Source organism: Artemia franciscana, chromosome 8, assembly GCF_032884065.1.
Source record: "Artemia franciscana chromosome 8, ASM3288406v1, whole genome shotgun sequence".
NCBI lineage: Eukaryota > Metazoa > Arthropoda > Branchiopoda > Anostraca > Artemiidae > Artemia > Artemia franciscana.
The window spans coordinates 34,542,005-34,566,691 of record NC_088870.1 but is presented as its reverse complement, the minus strand read 5'-3'; the positions used below and the strand labels follow the sequence as shown (position 1 = coordinate 34,566,691).

Sequence of the window (24,687 nt, the reverse complement as noted above, 5' to 3'; positions counted from 1 at the left end):
AAGATAGAGATAAAACATAAATATCTTTAATTTTGAGGAGGTCAAGAGGAGTGTGTGTAGCCGACTGGAGAATTCTTGCCGGTTTCTCATAAAGATTGTGAATAGGAGCAAGTACCGAGGGAAATGTGGACATCCACACAGACGAACAGTAACATATATAAGGGTAAATCAGAGAAAAGTATAAAAGACGGAGGATAGGGAAAGGAAATAAACGGATGGGGAAAGGAAATACAAAATATATAGAACTCGTGTTACACATCAGAAGATATGAGCTCGAGAAAATTTGTTCTTTTTCGAAAAAAGGGGAAACACCCCCCTAAAAGAGATCGAACCTTAAACAAAATCAGAGCATTAGATTCAGCGCATCGGTGAACCCTGTTGTAGTGGTTTTAAGCTTATATTAGAAAAATGCGAAATTCTATATTTGAATATCACAGATGCGTTTTTATCTGTTTGCTCGTTTGTTGTTTTTTCCCCAGGGGTGATCGTATCGAACCAATAGTCCTAGAAGATCGATAAAAGGCTCATTTGAACGGAAATTGAAAGTTCTAGTGCTTTTCTGAAGAGTTCATAAAGATAAAGATTTGAGGCAGCTATTTTCCGTGAGAAAATCTTTACTTTGACGAGTTTTCTGTGGAGATGGGAGTTTCCATGGAGGAAATCCTGATGTTCTGGCATTGTTTGACAAATGATAAGAAATTAAATAAAAAAAATGGTACTTGTGTCTTATAGCCACCACACTTGAGTTCTGTCAAAAAGTGAAGTTTGGTCTATGCTAATGAAACCAACGGTTTTTCTGACCATGGGGTGAAATTGATTCAGTTTGCGATCTGTGTCCATAGGAAATAGTGTCCGACCATGGTTGTTAAAACAACAATTTGGGATTTGCCAAGGACCAAACTTTACGCTGAATGATACTAAGAATTTTCTCGACCCAGAAACCGGCGCATCTACCCAAAAACTAGAGAGACTTTGGGGTTCCACAGAGTGAAGGAATAAAGGGCACGAGCCCTCAGGACAAGAAACTATAAGTTATATTAATTGCTCATTATTAACATATAAGGTTTTTATGGAAGAGGTGGTCGTATAAACTTAGGAAGGTGCTCATTCGACTAGAAGTCACAAGTTTTAGTGCCCTTTTTGGCGTCAAAAGTGATCAGAGGACTAGCGGTGAGTGTTCAGAGTCCTCTTTTCTCAAAATGCATCATATAAAAATTTTGAGAGAGCTGTTTTATCTAAAATAGTCCAAAGATCAAATAAAAAGGCCTTTGGGGTTGAAACAAACTCCCATAGCCAGGGAGCAATGGCTGTAAGTTGTGCACCAGGGGTATAAAAAATTCTTGAAGAAAAAGGCCATGAGTACAATCAAGCAATTTTATGGATAGGCTAGGGGATTGAGTGCTACCAGGAGCTTTGTTTTTAACGAAACTTAATTTTTCTTTTAGTAATATTATTGCTATCATGCTTCGTGGCTCCGTCACAAGTGATGATATGTCGCTAGTCCTGGTAATTACAAGGCTTTTTGCTTTTGAGGTATTTATTATACCTTCTCTTGAATACCCTAAGAGATTGTTTTCCAGGATTCCCCCTACTGTGGACCATTTCATATGGTGACAGATCGTCGAGCCAAACTTGTTTTCAATTATTACTGGCTAGGTATAGCCTGCACAAGGTAGTCTTGTCGAGCTGTACTTTGGTGGGTTGATCACAAAGGCTTTATTCTATCTCGAACAAGTTTTGACACCTCCTCAAATGGAGGGTATTCCATATATTTATAGAACGCCGACATTGGAGCCATATCAAATCCATCCTGGATTGACTACAGGGATTTGGAATCGGAGTTGCTAGAAATTTATGCGCGAACTGCTCGGTTTTAGACACGTTGAAGAAGAGTAATGTGGCTAGTTAGGGTGCCAGCAAAGAGAGCACATACAATATCTATAACTAGTCAGGTACATGACATGAGTAGTGTCAAAATGGACTCGTCTGGGAGGAGGCTTTTGCATCTTCGGATGACTCCTAGTTCCCAAGGGCAGGAGGAACCCACTTTGCTGAGGTGTTCTTCCGGCGAGAAATGAACTCCGAAAAGGTGTAGTGTATTAATTCTTGATATTGCCTCTCCTTTGAAAATGAAGACAGGGTAATTCTTCACATTCCACGTCTTCGAAACTAGAGCTCTTTTGTCATTCATGCATTGAAACTGACAAACCACTTGTCTCCCCACACCTCAATTTATTCAGGTCGGCCTGAAGCTCCTTAAAGGGATTTCTGGGATCTTCGTCTTTCGTGACGAAGATCTATTTTCGTTATGTCATCAGAAAAATGGTGAGGCTTTTTTACAAAACTATTCCCGAGATCGCATACAAGCACCAAAAAAGAGTCGGCCAAACAATGCTACCTCATGGTGCTCTGGCTAAAACTGGGCATTCTTTGAAATGAAGCCAACAAAGATGACTCTTGTTGATCGCTCGTGGAAGAAATCAGTAAGCACCTCAAACAACTGACCATCAACTCCATAGGCTTTTAATTTGCATAGAGAGCTCTTGTGCCATTCGAGATCAGAGGCTTTTGCGATGCTAAGGGAGAAACGGTGAATCTCATGTAACTGAGACAAGAGCTCGACCTACTCTTGGTGCTGCAAAATCAAACAGTCTAATGTAGGCTGTTTTCTACGAATACCGTATTGTGTGTCAGTCAATAAGCAGTGTGACTGAAGATACTGATAAAGGGTCTTGTTGATGGCACTCAAGAAACTTTTCCTACACAGGAAACAGATTGGCCGATAAGATCCTACATTATCAGAGTCACCATCTTTCTCAGGGTCACGGACTGTATGAGCAGCTTTCCAGGCCTTGAGAAATGTTTCCGCAACAAAGGATTTTTGAAATAGAGAGGCGAGAGGAACAGTGACCTAGAGAGCACATCTTTTGAGGATAATATTGGATATCGTATGAGGCAATGAAGCATTGATTACATCCAGTTGACATACTGGTTATGTTTACACCAGTGATTTTCTCGTCTGTTCGTTGCGGAAAGGGGGGAAGGGAGACCCTGACGACATCAAGTTAGACCTTTTCAAAAGATTTTGCAGCAGCATCTGCTTTTTCCTGGCCAGAATGCATCATCACTCCTTCAACATGAACTGATGGAATTGAGGTAGGTTCAGATGAGTGTAGGGCTTTTTTGACAATTCTCTACCATCGCATTACAGAGGTACTTTTTAGCTTTACTTCGAACTTGTTTTTGTAACCAGTTCTAACTTGACGTGTGGCTTTAACAGACATGTTCCGAGCTAAGAACAGAATCCTGATCCTAGTCCGATTTTTTCAAGTGCCATTTCTTGTGGGTCTTCTTTCTGTCTCGAGTTACCTTTCAGCAAGCAGCATCAAACCACGGCTTGTGTGCAGAAGAGACCTGGCTTGTCATTGTAGGAGCAAATTGATCAATAGCTTCTGTTATCGTTTTTTCGTAAAGTGACACTACCTTAACTGTGCCTTCTTTTGTATGTTTACTCAACGGCTTTGCCAACAAGCAGTTTCACAGTTCATCCCGGTATGCTCGGTGATACTACCTTTTGATCCGATCATGCTTAACAGGCACAGATATTTTCTGATTTACATGAACTATTATTACCACATGACCACTGAAAAGGGGTAACTTATGACAAAAAAAGAATCTGAATGATCAGTTGAGAAAATATCAATCCAGGAGGATCTAAGAGGGCCAATGTTAGTGCCAAACTCAACAAACTGGTCTAAACCACAAGAAAGGCTTAGGGCTGTGCCTTCTGCATCCGTTGTATTTTCAGCTAGTGACAATGATGGACGTTAAAGTCTCCTTGGATGACCATCTCTGATTTTGGGAAATTTTTCTTCAGAAATTCTAAGCAATGTTCCAGATGCTCGGTGATTTTCATCTTTAGTGGGTTGCACACTGTACCAGTAACAAAAGTTTTGGATGGTAGGTTTACCTTCACCCATAAGATCTCTTTTTCTCTAGGAATCTATTTGTGCCTAAACGTGACATTAATTTCTCTCTAAACAGCAACTCCGCCTTCAACAATTTCAATCAGGTCTTAGCATAGAGCATCCAGGGATGTTAACCTCACTGTCAATGACACTAGAATTTAGGTTGCTCTTGGACACACATATGACAAAAAGAGAGACCTCATTTATTACATGCTGAAGCTGTTGGATCTTGGATCGGAGACCAATGACATTGCAGCGGGTCACAACAAATGTATCCGAAAAATAGTTTTGGGGCTCAGATATGGTCGTTTACGCGAAGGAAGTCCAATCCGGGGCAGTTTTTGTGGTATGAAAAGTGGGTAGGATGATCACCAGCTTGGGTAGTTAGCCCAAACACTGGGCAGAAGAAAAGCTTAGACAGACTTTGCATCAAAGTATGAGGAGCGGTTATAGACCTCATACTTAGCCTCAGCAAGGGTGGTGATGATCCCAAAACAGGGTATGGAGCCTAACACCCTCAATTTCTATGGGTAGGGACGCCAACTCCTGAGTGGTTTGCTGGGGAAACCTGCTACATACCCAAAAATGATATCCCAAAGGGGGATATCCCAAATAGGACTATATCTCAAGTTCTTAAATTTGATATATATATATATATATATATATATATATATATATATATATATATATATATATATATATATATATATATATATATATATATATATATATATATATATATATATATATATATATATATAGCTTCTGAGACCACACTGACTAATCATGATAAAACATAAAACCGCGAAGAAAGGAGAAAACGAGGAGAATAAACAACCAGTGAAAAAATTGAAAATTACGTGAATATTTCGTTAAAGACCTTCGCTTGACCGTCCTCAGTGATGAATAAAACTAATAAAAATGTAAAAAAATAAAAACTTAAAACAAAATACAAAAATAAAATAAGATGACAATTTCTGAGTAACGGTGAAAGGGTGACTGAATAAAAAACACAAATCCAGATGGTCTTTCACAATTTCGTCTTATGTAAAGCACTCTTAAAGACTAATATATTTCTAGGTAGATTATTATCAAACATTCCATTTGATTACACAGCCCTAAGTAGTTTGCCGGGGCAACCGACTACATATCCAAAAAATGATATCTCAAAGGAGGGAAATCCCGAAATACATTTTTTATGTCGACTCCGTTCAACTTAGCCCATTTACTTCGTTCCTCATTCAACTCAGCCCCATTTACTTCAAGCCCAAATCGACTGAAACTCTGCGCAGCTCAGCCTTCCTACGTGAGACGGCAGATTTGCCACCCCATGAATTAAAAATAAAGTTAAATACAATAGTTATGCTTATGAGTAACATAAATATTTCAGAAGAGATGTGTAATGGAACCCGCCTTGTTGTTACTGAATTATGTAACAATCCAATTAAGGCCAATTTTATATTTTTCGAGTCACGTTCGACTGCAGTAAAAATCAACTTGGATGTACAGTTCAGCGACATCAATTTCCACTTCAACCGGCACATGTGACGACAATACATAAATTGCAAGGGCAAACTTTCGAATTTAGTGGCATCGACCTCTGTATACCATTTTTTAATCACGGTATATTCTAAGTGGCATTTTGTCGTGTTAAACGACAAAGTAACTTAAGAATTCTGCTACCACTTGAAATGACAAGCATGTAACGCCGTGTGGAAGGAAGCATTGAACACTGCCATCTTCCTGTTAAAATTATATGCTTTTTCAAATTAATTAAACAAGCAATGATTGTGTCTAAACATGTTTATTCTTCCTTAAAATAAGCTATATAGTTTTCATTTTCTTGAAACTGGCACATTAACATTCCTGGCCACAAAAATGATCTAGATAGGTCACAACTATAAGGAAGAATTCGTATTTTCTCCAGGGTAGTTTTATCGAACCTATGGTGATGCCATGACATCAAGAAGTTCACATTATGTGTGGTTAAAAGATTAGCAGAAGAATAACAACGACCATATCAACAAATTACAAATGAAAATGATCCACAAAATCTACGCCTGGAAGACGTGCTAGAATGAGCATCATCGATTGAACGGGAAGTACTCGCAAAGTAATCAAAATTACAATGGAATGAAGGAACGTGTTATTTTAGTGCCGCTAAACAAAGAAGTAGGTAAAAGAATTGTGAATATTGTCAATCGCTTCGCAGGAGAACAAAAATCCTATAATGGTTATGATTCTTCGAAGGATATACAGGAAGGATGAATTGAGATCTTGGCGTCAACCTCCGTACATCTGTCTTTATTCACGGCATGCTGTACGCAGTATTTTTCCGTCCCAGGCGAGAAAATAGCTTGAAAGTGTTAGTTAACGCTTAACTTAGTTAACTTGAAAAGTGTTAGGTAATTCTCTACAGCCATCAATACTCGTGTTAGTTTTATCTTCAAAGAAATTGGAAAAGTTTACACAAAATGAATACATTGACAGTGAGAATAACAATTGTACAAGCTTTCCACGTGCCAATTACCAGTTGCTTTAGCGTAAAGACCAGGGTTTTGACGATAGGGCATGCCCGACTTATACGGAATATTTTTTGTTCGTTTTAAGTCTTAATGTTGCCCCTTATTTTCAGTAGAAAAAACTTGCTTCTCATTTAATCATTGACAAGAAACTAACCGAGTACTTATAACTAAAGTAGGGTTCCCGGCAGAGCTCTGTATTGCCAGTCTCTTTATTTAAAAATCTTGGGATTCTGGGATTTTGTATGAATCAATGTTTAGCCATAGACAACCAGCTTAGAGCTAAGGCGAATTTCGGAGGCGGTCTTTAAAATAGAAAAAGGAGACATAGTACATATTACCTGTATTGGAGCAATAAGAGTAAAATTTGATCGAACGCGATATTGCAGGAGCGTAGCTACTGCATTTTTATTGAGGGGGGAGAGGGGCCGCATCTATATAATAATTTTTATTATTATATAATAATAATAAAATTTATAATAATTGTAAGGACTATATAATAATTTTTCATCTCCAAACTTTTGGGGGAGGAGCAATTGCTCACTTCCCCACTCCCTCAACGACGCCATTACATAATTGCAGCCCGCAAAATTTGAGCATAATCAGCCTCATATGATCGTTTTATTACTTTTTCTTTGAATCTAACGCATTAAAATCTTTCAGTGTCGTTAATCGTAATTTATTATTAAAAAATATACCTGATGCAAAACTTTGATTTGCAGTAGTTACATCCTTATCACCCTCAAAATCACTTTTTTCTTCCTCTTGATGTTGATCTTCTTCTACTGGTACGCTTGGATAGCTCTCTCTACGGGAGGGTTTTTGTATTCCCAGCCAATCAAAAATCAAACTTGCTGATTTAGCTAGAAGAGAAGTTTTTCCGCATCCACCAGAGCCGTAGAGCACCAATGGAAAAGCAGAAGAACCAATAACGTAACACTTAACACGCTCGACTATGTCTTCTCTCCCATGAAATACCTAGACAAATTCAAAATATGTTAGACTCATACTTATTTAGCCGAACAGATATAACTACAAAAAGCGAAGGAAACTTCCATGACGCTTGAAAGGGCCTAAGTCCAATTTTTCTAATTTCACCGGAGAGAAAAATGAAAACAAATCCGCAAAATGAAAAAAAAATCTGTCTCACGCATTGGAATTTAAGAGACTTGAAACTTTAAAGACAAATTCCTAGTTAAGTTGCAATCAGAATCCGCTGGAACTGTCATAACTGCTTAATTGTTCGTTTCTTAGAATATAAGGGACTTATGCTCTTTTTTACGTTTTCTTGGAACAAGTTCCAATTTAGTATTGATTTGGCATCTGACCAGTGTACAATAGTTCAATTTTAAGCCGGATTAACTTTGGAATTAAATAAAAAAAAACAAGTTTTTTGAAAGGAAAGGAAGGAGGGACATTAAAACTTAAAACGAACAGAAATTACTCCGTATATGAAAGGGGATTTTCCTCCTCGACGCCCCGCTCTTTACGCTAAAGTTTTTTATTGTTTTAAAAAGTAGAGTTGCGAGAAAGAATCAAACTATTGGAGTTGCGAGAATAACCCTGAAGTAGAGCCTAAACTCCAATGCCCCTCCTTTTTCGGTATTATCCGTTATGTCCCTGAATATCTGAATGAAAATAGCCTATGTGATCTGATTGCCAACTGTTTGAAAGCAACTCCAATCCGAAACACCCGTTCGTTTAAGCTTCTTTTTGAGTCTAAAGAGGACCTCCAGTCTTCTATTCGCTTTCCGCCAATCATAGGGTACGAAAGACTCCCCATTAGTATATTTCAACGCTTGCCACCCCAATGCTTCTCTTGCCAGTCATATGGTCATTTTGCGTCTGCGTGCTCAGGTACCTGAAAATGTTCCAGGTGTGGTGAGGCTGGTCACTCCACAACCAAAGATAATCCGTGTACCAAGGCACTTATGTGTGTTCTTTGCAATTCCTCCAACCACCCATGTTACAGTTTTAAATGTCCTGTCGTTCAGTCTCTTCTAAAGAATTCCACTGCCTGAAGAGACCTTAAAAATTGTATCGTGGAACATCAATGGGAAAGTTCTACCGAAAAATCACCTACTGTCTGAACTTTGCTTGCGGTTTGACTTGGTGGGTCTTCAGGAACACTTCTTGTCAAGCGATAGTCGTCAACTGTTGGAGTTCACGTCTTCTCATAATCCGTTTTTCCACCATGCTAAGTCCACTCGCGGTAGACCTTCAGGTGGTTTGGCCCTGATGATACGGAAAGAGCTACTTGGTAATCTAGTTGCTAAGTCTAACAGTTTCCTTGCGGTTAAATTTTCAAATGTGGTTATATTCGTAGTTTATTTTCCTACTAATTACCGTAATGATATGTCTGAGAAAAAGTTCTCTCTCACATTTACATCTATTGCCAAGCTAGTATCAAAATATGAAGATGAAGGCCTAAGTTGTCTCCTATTTGGTGACTTTAACTGTGAACTGTCTGACCCTGAAAACAATAGATCTCAGATCTTGCTCCATGCTTGTCCAAGTCTCACCTATGTTGGAAATGATCGTGATTTTACGTACATCTATCAATGTGGCTCCGTGTCTCAGTTGGACTAGTTCTATTGTTCTTCTATGATTAAACCCACCTCTAATACAACGGTTCTTCTTGATTACTCCATATCTGACCACATGTCGATGTGTAATTCTTTTCAAATAAAGCCCTTGCCGCAAAATTCACCCACAACTTCCCCACCTAAATGGTTGTTCAGCCTCAACTGGGAACCTGCTAAAATCGATTCCTACCAGAGTTCATGTGACTACATACTGTCAAAGATCCGAATTCCTTTCGCACTTCTCTGTTGTCCGAAAATGACAGTAGAGTCAGAAAAAAACATCCTAATAAATATCTACTGTTCTGAGATAACGCATGCTATCCATACAGCTGAGAAAACTGCAGTTCCGGTCCGCAAAAATCCCTACGGCACGGAAGTGCCTAACTGGCGGAATAATCCTAATCTCCGGGCCGCATGTGATTCAGCGAAATTCTGGCTACAATTATTGGCAGATTGTGGGAAGCCGCGCTCCGGAGTAGTCAACGCTGTTCGTATTTACACGAAACGTAGATTTTCCAAAGCCATCGCACAGCATAAGGCTAACGAAATTGCTTGTACCAGCAAGATTGTCGATAATTCGCCTCCTGCTTTATGGCATCTTCGAGCTAAGAACAAATCTTCCAATGGCCCGCCCTGCATGCCAGAAAAAAACTGGTGCGACTACTTCAGAGACCAATTTTCAGCCCCTAATTCCTACCTAGATAACACCTTTTGCCAGGCCCTTGATAAGGAGCTTCAGTTTGCAGTTAAGGATATTGGTGTCCTGGTCACTCCGTCCTTGATGCGTTCCAAAATTGATCAGTTAGAAAAAAGAAATCTAAGGGCATCGATGGTATATCTCGTGCCCATTTAAGCTTTGCCAGAAATCTTCTCCTAGAGCACCTTTCTCTGCTATTTCAAATGATTTTCGTTACTGGCATCGTTCCAGACCGCTTTGGTGTTGGATTGGTTCATCCTATTCTCAAAAAAGGTAAACCAGCTGACCAGTGCGCTTCATATCATAAGCCTAAAGCTTTTTGTAAGCTATTTAAATCCCTTATTTTTGATGAAATCGCACTTCGATGCACTACTCCGGACAACCAGTTCGGGTTCAAAAAGCACTCAAGACGGGAACACATTCACAGCGTTCTTGCAAATCTTCTTATTGATGCAGATAAAAATGGTGATCTTCTTGTCTTTGGAGCACTTGATGTTAGTAGAGCCTTCGATGCTGGCATCCATGGCCATATCCTGCTCAAAGCCCTTCAGCGAGGTGTTTCCTCTTGCATCCTTTCCCCTGTTTACAGTATGTACAACAAGCTCTCGGCTGTCATCCTGATCCCCTCTTCGTCCGGCACTTTTCCTTCTAAAGAAATGCTGAGTGTCAAGAAAGGCGTACGTCAAGGTGGCAAAACTTCTCCATCACTGTTTAATAACCCTATTATCGAAGCACAGCATGTAATAAAGCCGTCGTGCGTTTTCCGTGGGATTAATCTTTCGCTGCTGAACTTTGCTGATGACATTCTTCATGTTTCTCGTTCGATTTCTTTATTTCGACAAAATTACGACTCACTTGCAATGGCATACAAGCAGATCGGACTTTCCTTCAGCGAATCTAAAACACAACTTCTTTTCTTCAATGGTTCAAAAAATGAGCTTTCAATTAACCTCTCCGTTAAAATTGGCGATACTCTGATTAAGCCTTGTGAGTCCCTTACGTATCTTGGCCTTCCTAGTTCTTCTACATTGAAGGACACACGCTCAGCACTGACAAACAACCTCTGTTCCCGTCTACGAGCGTCTTACGGATTACTTGTTGCCAATAAGTATCGTTTTAACCGTCCTCTCCTTTCCCGGCTATACAATGCTTTTACTACCCCCCATCTGCTTGCTCTGGTTCCCTTCTGGAAAATATACACAGCTACTGAAAAGAAAGCCATTTGCAGCGCATTTTATAGATATGCTAAGTTTCTCCTGCGTCTCCCTTTGAGGCACAGCAATGGCGACATCTCCAGGAAATATAAGGTCACCAACCCTTCCATGGCCATAGAGAGAAGAATCTCCAAATCCAGTACCAATGTTTTAAGAGCCAACCACCCCTGGACTAGTGTTATTTTATAATATTTGTAGTGGAAGTGTATTTTAATTGTTGTGCTTTTCTTTCTTTTTCTTTTATATACTCCGTCTTTTCCGTTTTTGACGGGTAATAAATTAATAATAATAATAATTTATAGCTTGGTCAGAATTAAAGATAGGCCCATTTTGAATAGACTAATCGATGTATCTCTTCGAATTTTTTTAAACCATATGCTTAGCTCATTTTTGGAAAAAAAAGTGGACTTAGGCCCTTACTACAAAACGACAAGGACTTCAAACAAGCAGAAATTACCGTGTGTCATCAGAGTATTCAGCTGTTAATATTCTCCCTCTTCTTGGCATAAAGATTCTCTATATCCAACAATAGTGTGTTGCCATATTTTTACATTTATAGCAAGACATGCTGGAAACATATAATGTGTACGGTCTGTCTTCTGGATTGAAAAAGGAAACCATGCATTTCGTATAGAAAGATGACGCCATTAGTAGCATGGGGCATGGTCTAGAGAGTACACAGTTTGCATATATCCTAAGCCTTATTTTCATAATCCAGATGCAACACCTAACTAACACAAAAAACAAGAAGAACAATAGGGAATTTCTCCAGACGATGAGAAACAAATTAGAATGAATATTTCGGCCCTATGTCCAATTGTTCAGTTTGGGACGGGGGTCAGTGGCGAGACTCTGTAAGCTTAGCCAGAGTCGACCCAGCTATAAATGGGTACCCGGAAAAATCTGGGGAAGGTAAACAGGAAGGGTGTGCGAAAGCACAGGATGGTTGGCCCCGAGCCCCCCATTGCACTTCCTGGCTAAAGGGCCAAGAAACGGAGATCAGCACCGCCGGTAGGGACTGTAAAGTCTAATGCCGTATCCTTTACCTTTTTTTATGTCCAAGGGCCGTCCTCAACAGTACAAAAATATATAAGAAGAAAAATCTTACAATAGGATAAAATCAATAAAATTAAAATGAAAAAAATTTCAAACAGTCCCAGCATCCTTACCTCAGCGAAATTCAACCAGGACTGATAAATAAATTGTGATGACACGATGCAATTCATTGAAATGAAAGAGAATGATTTAAAAATGTCCAACAATAGTGTTTTGCAATATTTTTACATTTAGAGCAAGAGATGCTGGAAACATAAAATGTGTATGGTCTGTCTTTTGGATCGAAAAAGGAAACCATGCATTTCGTATAGAAAGATGACACCATTAGTAGTACGGGGTATGGTCCAGAGAGTGGACAATTTGCATATACCATAAACCTGATTTGCATATTCCAGATGCAGCCCCTCATTAACACCAAAAACAAAAAGAACAGTAGGGAATTCCTCAAGACAATGGGAAACAAATTAGAATGAATATTTCGGCCCTGTGTCCAAGGGCCGTCCTCAGCAATACAAAAATGTATAAGAAGAAGAAACTTACAACAGGATAAAATCAATAAAACTAAAATGGAAAATTTCAAAATAGACCCCGCATCCTTACCTCAGCGAAGTTCAACCAGGACTGATAAATAAATTGTGATGATACGAGGCAATTCATTAAAATGAAAAAGAATGATTTAAAAATGTCAAAACAATAGTGTTGTGCAATATTTTTACATTTAGAGCAAGAGATGCTGGAAACATATAATGTGCATGGTCTGTCTTTTGGATTGAAAAAGGAAACCAAGTATTTCGTATAGAAATATGACATGACTAGTTGTAGGGGTGGCACTTCGCGCCACCCCAACACCTAGTTGGTGGGGGTGCTTCACGCCCCCCCAAGCCCCCCCTCCGCGCGCGTAAGTCGTTACGGGCCATATTAGTTACGCGCCATTGTAGTTGTGTCCCTGTGTACCGGTCGTCATTTATATTCCCTATGTCCCGCTCATGATTTGTGTCCCGGTGTCCCAGTCTGTAATTTCTCTTTGAGTGTCCCGGTCGTTATGTATATTCCCTGTGTCCCGGTGCCCCGGTCGTCATTTGTATCCCGGTGTCCCGGTCGTCATTTGTATCCCGGTGTCCCGGTCTGTATATACATTCGTTTTTGAATTGGTATATGATGAAATAAATTTTTTGTTTTTCCCCTCTTTTTTCTTTTTAGTTTTTTTTGTAGTTTTTACATTTTTTAGCTTTTTTATTTTTATTTTTTTTCTTTTTCTCCTTTATTTTTCAGTTTTTTCTTTTTTAGTTTTTTACCTTTTTTTTAGTTTTTTTTAGTATTTTAGCTTTATTAGTTTTTTTTTAGTATTTTCTTTTTATTTTTTTTTGTATTTTTTACCTTTTTTAGTTTTTTTTTTCTTCTTTTGTATTAATGCTAAAGCCAAGGTTCGAACCTGGAACCTCTTGAACCTAGAACCTGGAACATAACGCTTTACCAACTCAGCTACTTCGGCTTGAATACATTCGTTTTTGAATTGGTATATGATAAAATAATTCAGACGTCATAGGCGGACAAAGACGACATCAGTCGACAGACAGACACACAAACAAATAACTTATTTTTACATATATAGAAGATGGATAGATTCTCTGTGTCCAGGTCGTCATTTGTATCCCGGTGTCCCGGTCTGTATATACATTCGTTTTTGAATTGGTAAATGATGAAATATTTTTTTTTCCTTTTTTTTCTTTTCAGCTTTTTTTTGGTTTTTACCTTTTTTTAGCGTTTTTAGTTTTTTTCTTTTTTCTTTTTAGTTTTTTTTTCTTTTTACTTTTTTTTGTTTTTTTTAGTTTTTTTCTTTTTTAGTTTTTTTTTGTAGTTTTTACCTTTTTTAGTTTTTTTTTCTTCTTTTGTATTAATGCTAAAGCCAAGGTTCGAACCTGGAACCTCTCGGACCTAGCCTGGAACATAACGCTTTACCAACTCAGCTACTTCGGCTTGAATACATTTACCTTTTTTAGTTTTTTTATTTTTATTTTTATTTTTTTAGTTTTATTTTTCTCCTTTATTTTTCAGTTTTTTTTCCTTTTTTTGGTTTTTTTTCTTTTTCAGTTTTTAGTTTTTTAGTTTTTTTAGTTTTTTTTTATTATTTTTTAGTGTTTTTCTTTACTTTTTATTTTCCTAAAGCCAAGGTTCGAACCTGGAACCTCTCGGACCTAGAACCTGGAATATAACGCTTTACAAACTGAGCTACTTCGGCTTGAATACATTCTTTTTTGAATTGGTATATGATGAAATAATTAAGAAATACATATCGCCGAACCTTTGTTTTTTTAACTAAATCTGGTAAGCATTGATGACCTTATCCAAGTCAAAATCCCAAACCCGATCATCATTGCTATCATTTTCAGTTTTGATATGTTTTGACTCTCGCTGTCCAGGTGGATTTTCATCTAACTGCGCGGTTTTGCGTTCTTTAGCCGCAAGCCTGTTTTCTTGCTGTTCTTGTGATTCCTCGGCACGCTTTCTTTTCTTACTTTCTCTATCAGCCGCAAGTTTTTTGGCATAGACTCTTTGAGCAGCTTCCTCGGCTGTTGCCATTGTAGGTTCTTCAGTCATTTTACAATTATACATTTTTCCGTCCACGATCTTCTTACAATTAAAAATTTGTCTTTGAACGATTTTCTTAAATACTTTTAATGACGTCATTGTCATAACAAACATGACGACAACTAACTTCATGACGACATGATGACACGACGTCACTCGACAGACCCACATACAAACAACTTATTTTTATATACTAGCTAGCTGTTGGGGTGGCGCGCAGCGCCATTGTTACGCGCCATTGTAGTTGTGTTCCTGTGTCCCCCTGTGAATATACACATATATATATATATATATATATATATATATATATATATATATATATATATATATATATATATATATATATATATATATATATATATATATATATGTTTTTAACTACGTAAAACTTGCGAATATCCAACATTCTTCGCTGTCCCATTGTCTGTGCATATAAATAGATTGTCAGGTTTACCGACTCTTGAACATGCAACATATAACTGTCCATGGGAAAACAATCCGTATTCAGATCTATACCTCATGATTCTAATGATTGCCCTTGAGCTTTGTCGATGGTGATTGCTAATCGACCATTCCCTGTGTCGCCGTCGTCATTTATATATCCCCCTGTGCCCCCCGGCGTCCCCGTTGTAGTTGTTTCCCTGTGTCCCGGTCGTAATTTATATTCCCTGTGTCCCGGTCGTCATTTGTGTCCCGGTGTCCCAGTCTGTAATTTCTCTTTGAGTGTCCCGGTCGTCATTTATATTCCTTGTGTCCCGGTGTTATGGTCGTTATTTGTGTCCCGGTGTCCCGTCCTGTATATACATTCGTTTTTGAATTGGTCTTTTTTTTAGTTTTTAGTTTTTTACCGTTTTTTTAGTTATACCTCATGATTCTAATGATTGCCCTTGAGCTTTGTTGATGGTGATTGCTAATCGAACATTCCCTGTGTCCCCGTCGTCATTTATATATCCCCCTGTGCCCCCCAGCGTCCCCGTTGTAGTTGTGTCCCTGTGTCCCGGTCGTCATTTGTGTCCCTGTGTCCCGGTCGTCATTTGTGTCCCGGTGTCCCGGTCTGTATATAAATTCGTTTTTGAATTGGTATATGATGAAATAAATTTTTGTGTTTTTCTCCTTTTTTTCTTTTTAGTTTTTTTTTTTGGTTTTTACTTTTTTTAGTTTTTTTAGTTTTTTTCTTTTTTCTTTTTAGTTTTTTTTGTAGTTTTTACCTTTTTAGTTTTTTTATTTTTATTTTTATTTTTTTAGTTTTGTTTTTCTCCTTTATTTTTCAGTTTTTTCCTTTTTTTATTTTTTTTTCTTTTTTAGTTTTTTTTTAGTTTTTTAGCTTTTTTAGTTTTTTTTATTAGTTATTAGTTTTTTTTTCTTTTTAGTTTTTTTTGTAGTTTTTACCTTTTTTTTTGGTTTTTTTTTTTTTACTTATGTCCTGGTCGTCATTTATATTCCCTGTGTCCCGGTCGTCATTTGTGTCCCTGTGCTTTGTTGATGGTGATTGCTAATCGAATATTCCTTGTGTCCCGGTCGCTTTCTCTTTGAGTGTCCCGGTCGTCATTTATATTCCCTATGTCCCGGTGTCCCGGTCATCATTTGTGTCCCGATGTCCCGGTCTGTAATTTCGTCAGTCGACAAACATGACGTCAGTCGACACACAAACATGACGTCACTCGACACACACACACACAGACAACTTATTTTTATATATATAGATTAGTAGTATGGGGTAGCGTCCAGAGAGCACACAATTTGCAAATACCCTAAACCTGCTTTGCATATTCAGATACAACACCTCATTAAAACTAAAAACAAGAAGAACAATGGGGAATTTCTTAAAACAGTGGGATACAAATTAGTAAAATGACTTGCCTGAAAAACATTAGTGAACATTCAAAATTTTACTCTTTGTTGCAAAGACTTTACATTTTATATTATGAAGTAATGCTTGAAATAAACTATTCGTAGAATCCCAGCGGGCCAATTAGCGGGAAAATGTGTTGGAAAGTGTTGGAATTAGCGGGAAAAAAGTGTCGGATCTTAAGATGATCGTCCGAACTCGCTTGTTTGGCGCATGACGCTCTATTTCAAAGGTGAAGTCCAGATTTAATTGAATTGTTTCTATGCTAGCAGCTGCCTCTGATAGTTCTAACAATGAGGTAGCGTGTGAAGCAAAACGACTTCAGGAAATGATCATCTCGGCCTCTTTTGTCGCACCTTTGCATATAATTCAAAGAGTGTTAGTGTAACCACTGAGTTTTGGTACTAATGACTGCTATGGTGACCAAATCGACACTGTAACTTGTCTTTCAGCTTATCATTATCTTTAGATATTTCTTCCAGCAGTTAAAAAAATTACCCCGGTTCACGGATGTTAGTAATTCATCATAACCCCTTGAAGAAATGCTTCAATACACCAGACTGTCTTTCGACTTACAAAATCCTGTCTCGATGAAAGGTCTTTTCCCAACAGCTTTCCCAATCCTGACAGCCCCACTAGATAAATGGCAGCAAGCTAAACACAAATTTAATGAGTATTCGATTCATTCGTGTCTTAAAGTAGTCCCCACTAAATTTTCTTCCGCTAAAAGTAGAAGCTGGATATCTCTTAAGAATAGGTTGAGCTGGTTGTTTTTGACGCGTCGTAGAGAGGTAACTGAGAAATATTGCCGGCTGCTGCTGGAACCTGTAGCAGGTTTGGGAATGCAAGACCACTTTTTAATGTTGACCTGGGTCGTTTATTGTTCTGCTTGTTTCTGAAAAATTGTCTCGGGTAGGGAGATCATATCCAGTAACCCGATACTTTGAGCAATGATATAATTGCCAGTTTCGTGCACAAAAGTTTCTTCATTTTTCTTCCGGATTTTCACATCAAAAATTCCAAAGTTTTTTGCCACATTTTACTCACTAATTCAAAACATCATAAAAAATAAACTGACAAGCTAACAGCTAGTTTTTGACGGAACCCTAGTCAGAGGTCATTACAGCAGGTAAGACAGTGGAGAGGAATTGTTTTACACATTTCATAGCATGGTTGTCTACTATCGGTATATTTAAGGTTCTCTAGGATGAGGACAGAAGTAACATTTCAAAATAATGTCATTTGAAAGTAACTGTAAAAGGTAACAGCAATAAAAGTAGTAGTGTGTTTGAATGGCTCTGAAGAAATAAAAGCTCGGTGGTTAACAAAACAAGCGACCGGCCATTTTGTCTTGCTAGTTCAACATAGCGCTACTCTAGCATCTTGTCATCAAATAAGAACTGAAAAGTAATACAGACATTTGTGATTGGTTAAAAATCTAAGCTATGTATTTATATGTTTATTCTTAGAACCATTCGAGATTGATAATTCAGATTAATAGCTACAAAACATATCTAAAGAACATTTTAGAAAGGCTATTTTTTTGTATTAATCTAGTATTTCAAACTAAATTCATATATCATTAGAATCCTTGTTTTCTTCTGATTTTGAATGTATCACTTTTAATGCTTAATTTTTAATATGTAAAGAACAAATTTTAAATGAGATTAAATAGCATAATTTCCAAGACGAAAATCAAGATTTTACGCATATTCAGTGTCAAAAAAGCATTTATCGAAGGATAAGAGCTTACATTGAAGGTATTTCCCTATTCACCCAGTTTACAACGATGGCGTAAACAGAAAATAACATGCTAGAGATCAAAAGACTGTATATTTTTGAATTTTTACAAGCGAAAACATAGTCAAATTTACGGAACTAGTTTCTGCTTATTTTCGTTTTATTTCAGGATTTATTATGGTAACACTGCCCATAAAAACTTGGCACAAAGCTTTTTATCTAAATGTTTGTGCAGCAACTAAAAGAAAAAAAAGAAAAAAAAATCCAGTTTCCAGGTATGAATAGAGCTAAGACGGAACCAGGGGGAAGGTAGGCTTTCATTTTGATTTCCTAGGTACTTTAAAGGGTTTATGGGTTGGTAGCCCAATTTCTTTTGCTAGTAATTTCTGTTCATTTTAAATTTCACTTGATCGCGCATTATAAATTATGTCGTGTTTGCTCTCATCTGTTAATCCATAGTGATCTGCTATTCTAAAATTTGATGTGGTTATTCATTTTAATTTCCATTTTATCATTGATAGACATTCTTTTCAAAAATGAAGCTGTTTGGGGGCTTAGAACACAAGATAAATGACACTTGGAGTCCAAGTCATAAAAGAAAGAGCTTTTTTTACTAAACAAAGCCTCACGTCTCTATGCTCTCAGTAAGACATTTATTTGGAGGTGGCTCTTCAGGTACTATGTAAAAACACGAAGAATTTTCAATTTTTCCTATTATTACTAGCATTTCCAAATTAATTGCCATTTTTACTTTTTCTTCTTTTTTCCCAGAAAAAAATAAAACAATGAGCTGCAAAATTTGTCCAATTTCGAAGGTAGTACTCAAATAGAAAATGTTTTGTTTTCACCGTTATTAAAGTTAATGTACCGATTATATGTATAAAATATATTTTTATTGAGCTAAATGGAAAAAAATAATTAGCCAATTCATAACTTTAATAAAGACTAAGTTTGTGCTCTATTGGCAAGGTTTATCCTTTATTATTAAATTTGTTTTCTATTATCATTTTACATAAATGGTAGTAAATTTAGACATTCAGTTTTTAAAATTATTTATTCTACTGTTTGCTCTATTTTACTTGAAATCTCATCTGTGAATTTCTGAATAGTTCTTATTTTTATTTACATTCTAGAAACTAAATCAATGTGTTGCAACTCGTCAGCGTCTCGTCATTTCGGGTTCTTGTATATTTTTACATAAATGCAAAAACTTGTGAATTTTACGCCAATTACGTTAATTATGCCAATTATTTTTTTTCAGTTTGTTATATTTCTACGGTGACCGTGTCTGATATCCTAGCCGTTTGTTTTCAGTTTGTCTCTCTCTGCCATCCCTTTCTGTTTTGGACTTTGTTGTTACTTAACCAGATAAAATAGTTTAATAGTCGAATAGTTTGGACCATTTATGCATTTCGAAGTATGTTAGTAAATTAGAGCCGCTCAAAAAATTGGAAATGTAATCCCGACCGCCAGAAAAAAGGTTTATGGTCATTGGTACAAAACGACGTAGAACCGCTTGGAGGCTTCGATTTCTTCGGTAGATGTATATAATTCAACGGTCAATTCAGCATGAAAATATGGCGACAAAAGGTCATTTGTCCACTTTTCTTACAAATGAGGCGACAATAACTTTTATGTACGGTTAAGCTCAATTTGCACTTGACTTTGGCTACATATGAAAAAAAATGCTAGACAGAGGATATTTACCCGAACAGAATTATTGCAAGCATGCAAGTGTTGAAGTATTTCTGTGACAATTTGTCCTTGAGGACTAGAATCTTCTTTTCGCATTGCACGATCAATCAGCCGTATCATGCTTTTGTAGAAATGAGTAATAAAATCTTGAATATATTCTTCATGAGTGTCTGCAGCAAGGCCATCTCTGCCAATCCAGTCTATAGTATATCTAGAAACAAAATTTCAACAACAAATTATTGGGTCATTTTTTTGCATTTTCTTTCAAAATATGTAATATGGAGTTGCAGATAACTTGAAATCTCAGGTTTAAGCTGTTTCCTTGAATCGCACTTTGAGCAACTATAACTGATTTGTTTCACAATTATCAAATATAACTTCATTTCTTAACAATAAATTTAGAATTGGGCTAATGAATATCTAACTTTATTTTACCCTTAACAGCACCGTAACTAGCGTAGGTGCCACTCGGGTGAACTCTGAAAGTGCCACCCGTTTTTAATTATAAGGAACAGCCACCCCACCCCCCTTCAATGACTTAAAACGGACTATTTTAGAAAATGACGAGACAACTTTGACAATATTCAGCCGTATAATTTTTCTTGTGAAAATTATACTTACAACAAGTCTACACAAACTATAAAACATAATAAATGATTAGAAAACATCCATGATACTCTGGGATAAAAACAAATTAATGCTAGGAACTCCAGGCTTATGAGACATTGTGTGTGGGACCACAGTTTCGGAGGCATATTCTCCATCGTTAGTTTTGGCTGCTATTGACGCCTTGTTCTCTCTTGACAGTTGGAATTGGAGGGATCGATACGGCTTGGAGCAGAGGGTACCTATGCTTGCAAGTTCTGGGTGTGATATTGGAAGGTGGATATTTTTAGTTTTACTGCGGTTGTCTGAATTGGTGTAAATTAGTGTGTCGAATATAGTGTGGGACTTGAAGTGTAGGTTGTGGTTAACTAAAATAAAAGTTGTAATTCCTGGATTAGCTTTGACTTGCATCTTCCTCACTAAACAGTTTCTTTTTTCAAAACCCCTGTTTAAACTTTTGACGGATACGGACCGTGGCTCCATTTTCCAACACCCTTTAGGTCCTCGAGAGTCAACGGTCCTTCTGTTCCTTCAACTTTCGAGTTGTGCAGGGATTCGCAAGCGCTTCTAATTCCTTAGTGGAGATTTTTGCAGCAAAAGCTTAGCAAAGAGGGCGTGAGGATTTTACAGTAACACATTCGACTTTTGTACAAACAACTTCAATTTTTGAATCCTGGCCAGTCTACCATAATTTTTTTAATAGTTGTGCTGACGAATCGGAGTTCAATCTTTGGTAGTTGTAATATATTCTAGAAGCAACCATCTATTCTTTCTGTTCTTTTCTTCTTTTCTCTCCAGAATGCACCCCAGAAAGCTCTTCTCGGGACATTCCACAATCCCTAGCTGTAAAAATTGTTGTGAAAATTCATATAAATTGTTCAAACATGAACTATTCACCTTTTGCAATTATTCTAAAACCAATTATTCTAAATCAGACTTACAGCAGACCTTATTTATTAACGAAACAAAAGCGTGTGCGCTACATAAACTAGAGTCTACGAGTCGATTATCAGAAGCAGTCTTGTATATTAGCACAGTCAATTTAAGATTTAACCTCAAACAAACTGTAGTAATTTTGATTTTGGTAACTTTCGAACCGGAAAATAATTCTCTAAAACATATTAGAAATTGAAAATTGGACGAGTCGAAATTGACTGTTTTTTTTCTTTTCTTCTAAAATGACAACTTTTTAAAAACAACTTAATTTGCGTGTACAGTAAGTTGGTAATAGGTAAATCTAGTACTTAGATCAAGAATATATACTTTGTTTTCGTCTTGGACAATCATGCTCATCAAGTTGAATTCATATAGAAAAAAATTGGATTGCCAATGAAGAAAAGAAGTCGTGTCCACGTCAATTTACCCCCAATCTCCCACAATAAACTTGACCACCTCAAATTCGTAAAATCCAATAAACAACTCCCCACAGCTGGCTAAATCATTGATGTTAATTTGAACAAAAAATCACAGATAAATTAAAATTGCTCTTTTGCAAGATTTGCAAGCAATGTCGCACTCAATGCCATTTCGATGACTGTTGCGCAAATCACTATCACAGGATCCCACATGATCTCTTGCAGCCACACTTTGCGACGCCTGAGAATTTTTTTTGTGCCACTGGAGGATCCTTGAGGATAGGGCACAGCATGCCGTTTTTTAGCCTCCGTCCCCAATTCTTAAGATCAAGGGCAGGGTTCTGCAGCCCAACCCAATCTTGTACTTGAAGATAGGTTCGGAAACCATGAAATTTTATTGTTGCTGAATTAGGAGGTAGATCATGGGGATGGACGAAAGTTGTAGATGTGGCTACTTTCTGCTAAAACATTTGATGTCAGTAACTTTCCAGATTGTCAGTATATATCACCGTACAATTTTAAAAGTGCACTCTCTCCCACCACTACAATCTCTTCTTTCGAAGCCTCAATTCTAGTAAAAGTTGAACAAGTTTCTCCAAACTGTTTATTGTTCCTCAGTCGTTCAATCACAATCCCTTTGCTAAGTTCATGTAGACAGGAAGTTATGTCGCAGCCAAAAATTAGGTGAGCAAAAAAAAAAGCAGATTACAAGTTTCAGTCCTAATCTTCTTAAAGATCACTTCGATGTACCAAGTTGTGCCTGATGGTAGGCTTAGGCTCACTGAGCAGCTAGACCTTATGGTGCTGAGGAACACAATGATAAAGTAAGAACATTGAAAGTCAGTATCATCACTGAAAACTACAGTTTTCAAAGTCTTTGAACACTCAACCGCTGTAATAACAATAAGCAAGTCAGCATCAACTTTAGCTTGGCAGACTTAGCTTGACTTTAGCTTGACAACTTTAGCTCAGAAGCTACATTGACGAAACAGACTTTATTCTTTTTTCACGAAAGAAATTTCTCTTTTTTGATAGCCCGGTCTCATTTCTGGCCCAAACAGTGCTTGCCGTCAGGAGACACGGTTTCGTTTAGTATGAGTCATATCTTTTGTCGAATCAGCGATGTTGTAGCCATCTAAGACAGCAAATGGTGTCTGGGTATTTGGCCAAAACGTAGTTCCAGTATCAGTCTGAAATATTCAAATATGTTTCTGTCCTTAGGACAAGTCCTTAGGATTTTCTTATTGCTGCGATAATTTACTAGTAGTGTCATTTTTATTTATTTTTATTTTGTGGTTAAAAATAAAACATACCTACCTACCTTTATCTGCCTGTGCCGGGGAATCCTGTAAATCAAAGCACCCCCGTATAAGACTTAAATGCAATTTATACTGTGTTTACCCTCATTAGTACCAATTTCTGAACGTCGCTTGATAGCTTTTGGTAGCTCTGGTTTGTTTGTGTTTCGGGACGTACCAGAATCATTAAACAGGGACGCAGGGTAGGAGCAAAATTTAATACTTAAGTGAAAATTCTTCGTCCATATTCTGTCTTTTGGATATAGTTAGAAGACACTGAAACAGCAATGAAGGGTTTAAACGCTTCGCCGCCATAACGACTGCCTGATCCTTCTGTTTGAAAGAATGCTCCTCAGATATTTCCCTACCATTCTATCAAAAATCTTCTTCCCGACTTCCCCTGCTTTGTTGGCGTTCACGTTTTCTACAACAGTCTCACCAGTAGCAAGGCTTTGAAGCCATAGCAGATCACTCTTGATATGAGACGACTCTTCAACAAATTCAATAACTATTTTCACGTTTTACAGTTCTTCTGCTGCTTTGAAACACCAGAATCTTTGTGGTGGCTGCTTGTGTGATTCGAAACATTTGTCAATTCCTGCGTCAGCAGAATAACGTGAACATAGGCTGGACGTCCCATCACCCACTGAGGTGTCTGTACTTCCTTCATTCCTCTACCTCAAGACAACCCGGTTGCCGTTTTCACACTTCTCATTTCCTCTTGTTATACGACCAAATGTGTAGATAAACCGAACAAAAATATGACCAATCTTCCCGAAACGTGTAAATCTTTTTCGAAAAACTGGAAAAGTTTTTTTTTTTTTTTCAAGTCTTTTCATCGGCTGTACGTACAGCCTCGCTGCCTTCGAATTGTTTTTTTGGCCAGCTGCTCTGAGGTAGGGAGCAGGTCGAAAACTGTTCGCAAATGAATTTTTCATTGACCAGTACATTCAGCTCTGAGGAAACTTCAAAGAATGGCAACCATGTTCATGTACTATGTCCAAATTTTTTGTTCGAGACTAGTGATTTTGCTCATATTTAACAGTTGAACTTTCATGAGAGCTGAAAACAGGGATATTGGCTATGTTCAAGAGAATCTCCGTCGAAATCTCATTGACTAGAAATTAAGATTCTATGGTTACGAATACCTTCGTTGGATTCTACACCTCAAACGCCATGAACGGAAATCCAACTATGAGATCCGTCAGTGCTGTAAAAAACCGCACCCAGTCTCGGAAATTGTAAACAGATGACGGCTCGCCTGGCTGTGCTATTGTCTAAGGCGTGAAGACCATCTATGCAACTCAAAGTCTGTTAGCAAAGCACAGCCGCTCAAAAATTCGAAATGTTTCCTTGAAGGTATAAAGAAATTGGTGGTCAATGGAACAAAACGACGTAGAACCGCAAGAGGGCTTTCATTTCTTCGGTCGAATCTGTGACAGAGATTGGATCTACCACGTCAAAGTCGTAGCTCATGACCTTGCCTCATGAAGAATTTTGCTGGTGAAATTAA

At 37.6% G+C, this 24,687-nt stretch overlaps 1 protein-coding gene across 3 annotated transcripts in view; it reads right to left on the bottom strand.

Annotated features, from left to right (window-relative positions):
• Positions 1-24,687, bottom strand: part of LOC136030337 (NACHT and WD repeat domain-containing protein 2-like) — a 195,887-nt gene that overhangs the window by 151,272 nt on the left and 19,928 nt on the right. For all 3 annotated transcript variants that reach the window (XM_065709251.1, XM_065709254.1, XM_065709252.1), the window contains exons 7-8: positions 19,928-20,126; positions 7,189-7,468 (exon numbers count right to left, since the gene is read on the bottom strand). In XM_065709251.1, coding sequence (XP_065565323.1) covers positions 7,189-7,468; positions 19,928-20,126 — 479 coding nt within the window. The remainder of the gene's footprint in view (positions 1-7,188; positions 7,469-19,927; positions 20,127-24,687) is intronic.